The sequence below is a fragment of the Rhinopithecus roxellana genome, chromosome 15 (genome assembly GCF_007565055.1).
Source record: "Rhinopithecus roxellana isolate Shanxi Qingling chromosome 15, ASM756505v1, whole genome shotgun sequence".
Classification (NCBI taxonomy): Eukaryota; Metazoa; Chordata; class Mammalia; order Primates; family Cercopithecidae; genus Rhinopithecus; species Rhinopithecus roxellana.
The window spans coordinates 19,711,633-19,714,625 of record NC_044563.1 but is presented as its reverse complement, the minus strand read 5'-3'; the positions used below and the strand labels follow the sequence as shown (position 1 = coordinate 19,714,625).

The following is a 2,993-nucleotide window of genomic DNA, read 5'->3' as shown; positions in this document are numbered from 1 at the left end:
ATCCCAGCACTTTGGGAGGCCGAGACGGGCGGATCACGAGGTCAGGAGATCGAGACCATCCTGGCTAACCCGGTGAAACCCCGTCTCTACTAAAAAATACAAAAAACTAGCCGGGCGAGGTGGCGGGCGCCTGTAGTCCCAGCTACTCGGGAGGCTGAGGCAGGAGAACGGCGTAAATCCAGGAGGCGGAGCTTGCAGTGAGCTGAGATCCGGCCACTGCACTCCAGCCTGGACGACAGAGCGAGACTCCGTCTCAAAAAAAAAAAAAAAAAGAGTTACAGCCATTCAACTCCCAGCTACTTACCCAAGAGAACTGAAAACATACGTCCACACAAAGACCCAAACGTGAATGTTCATAGCAGCTTTATGAGTAATATTCAAAAGCCACAAATAACCCAAATGTTTACCTACAAGTAAACAGATAAGCAAACTGTGGTATATTCATACAATAGAAAGGAACAAAATAGCAGTACACACAAAACGATGGATGAATTTCATGGTTGAAAGAAGGCAGACAAGAAGAAAATACACATCGAATTTCACTTATAGAATATTGTAGAAAATACAAACTAATATATAATGACAGAAAGCAGATCAGTGGTTGCCTGAACAAGGAAGGGTAAATGGGACTGGTTACAAAGGGGCACAAGGACATTTTCTGGGTGATAGGTATATTCACTCTCTTAACTATAGAGATGGTGTCACAGGTATATACTACGTCAAAACTTATCAGCCGAGTGCAGTGGCTCACGCCTGTAATCCCAGCACTTTGGGAGGCCAAGGTGGGCGGATTTCAAGGTCAGGAGTTCGAGACCAGCCGGGCCGATATGGTGACACCCCATCTTTACTAAAAATACAAAAATTAGCCAGGTGTGGTGGCATGCGCCTTTAATCCCAGCTACTCGGGAGGCTGAGGCGGGAGAATCGCTTGAACCCAGGAGTCAGAGGTTGCAGTGAGCCGAGATCGCGCCACTGCACTCCAGCCTGGGAGACAGAGTAAGACTCTGTCTCAAAAAAAAAAAAAAAAATTATCGAAGTGTGAATTCAAATATGTGCAGTCTATGGTATGTCAGTGATAGCTCAACAAAAATTATTTTTTAAGAAAGAAATCGAAACAACAGAAGAGAAGCTCTGAGTAATATTTTTATTTCCATAGCTAAGGAGCTATTCACCACCCAGGGGTTTCAGTACCTAAAGTAGATTAAAGTAAAGAAAGAAACAAAGAAGTCCCCTTAAAGAAGAGTAGAGCAATAGAGATGAATTTTATGGCTTAAACATTTTCTAATTTTTCATGGAAATAAGTTTGTGATTTAAGAAGACAGGGGTGCTGCTTCCATACAATTCAATCCAGTGGGGGGCCATTTTGCAGACAGGGGTTCTTAGAACCATTTAAATGGAGCATCCAGTCTCAGAAAAAAAAAAAAAACAAAATCCTCAGACCTGTGAAACTCAAGGTGTTCTAGTCACACAAAGTAAGCACTGCCTTACTCACACAACAAACTAATCCCATTGTTATATTTCCCATGCCACAATAGTCTCTTTCTAAATAATTAACATCCCCCTCTGTTTATCTTGAATAATGTTCAAAGTATCTTGAATAACTGGAACATTATTTTATGCATTTTATACATTTTTTAAAATTGTAATTTACATAAGTGTATGCATGATTGTGTAATAAAATGTCATTTTACATGCATTGGCAATAAACTTGAAATTGTATTTCATGTGGTGGTAATATCTCACAAGTTTTCAAACTGAATACTTGAATCTGTTAAGAGAGAGTAAACACTTTCTGAAATAACATTATTTTTTCCAAGATATTCAGCAAAGAGAAAACATGATTCAATGGAGTTGGGAAATGTCACCAGAGTAAAAGAATTTATATTTCTGGGACTTACTCAATCCCAAGACCTGAGCTTGGTCTTGTTTCTTTTTTTATGTCTTGTGTACATGACGACTCTGCTGGGAAACCTCCTCATCATGGTCACTGTGACTTGTGAGTCTCGCCTTCACACCCCCATGTACTTCCTGCTCTGCAATCTAGCCATCCTTGACATCTGCTTCTCCTCCATAACTGCTCCTAAAGTCTTGCTGGACCTTCTGTCAAAGAAAAAGACCATATCCTACACAAGCTGCATGACACAGATATTTCTCTTCCACCTCCTTGGTGGGGCAGACATTTTTTCTCTTTCTGTGATGGCGTTTGACCGCTACATGGCCATCTCCAAGCCCCTGCACTATGTGACCATCATGAGTAGGGGTCGATGCACTACCCTCATCTCTGCCTCCTGGGTTGGGGGCGTTGTCCACTCCATCGTGCAGATCTCCCTGTTGCTGCCCCTCCCTTTCTGTGGACCCAATGTTCTTGACACTTTCTACTGTGATGTCCCCCAGGTCCTCAAACTCGCTTGCACTGACACTTTTGCTCTTGAGCTCCTGATGATTTCCAACAATGGCCTGGTCACCACCCTGTGGTTTACCTTCCTGCTTGTGTCCTACACCATCATCCTAATGATGCTGAGGTCTCAGGCAGGAAAGGGCAGGAGGAAAGCCATCTCCACTTGCACCTCCCACATCACTGTGGTGACCCTCCATTTCGTGCCCTGCATCTATGTCTATGCCCGGCCCTTCACTGTCCTCCCCACAGATAAGGCCGTCTCTATCACCTTCACTGTCATCTCCCCTCTGCTGAATCCTTTGATCTACACTCTGAGGAACCAGGAAATGATGTCAGCCATGAAAAGACTGAAGAGAAGACTCGTGCCTTCTGAAAGGGAATAGAAAACAAATCCAGACCAGGTGCGGTGGTATAATCACGCCTATAATCCCAACACTTTGGGAGGCCAAGGCAGGCAGATCGTGAGGTCAAGAGATCAAGACCATCCTGGCCAACATGGTGAAACCCCATCTCTACTAAAAATACAAAAATTAGCTGGGCATGGTGGTGTGCGCCTGTAGTTCCAGCTACTCGGGAGGCTGAGGCAGGAGAATTA

General features: G+C 43.8%; 1 protein-coding gene across 1 annotated transcript; it reads left to right on the top strand.

Moving 5' to 3' along the window:
* The first annotated feature begins 1,845 nt into the window (after window positions 1–1,845).
* On the top strand, window positions 1,846–2,781 carry LOC104679436 (olfactory receptor 4D11). Its single transcript, XM_010385009.1, has one exon. It carries the CDS (start codon window positions 1,846–1,848, stop codon window positions 2,779–2,781), a length of 936 nt encoding a protein of 311 aa, XP_010383311.1.
* The last annotated feature ends 212 nt before the right edge of the window (window positions 2,782–2,993 follow it).

Coding starts and splice junctions, on each gene's coding strand:
- LOC104679436 (XM_010385009.1), top strand. CDS start 1,846: ATGGAGTTGGGAAATGTCACCAGAGTAAAAGAATTTATATTTCTGGGA.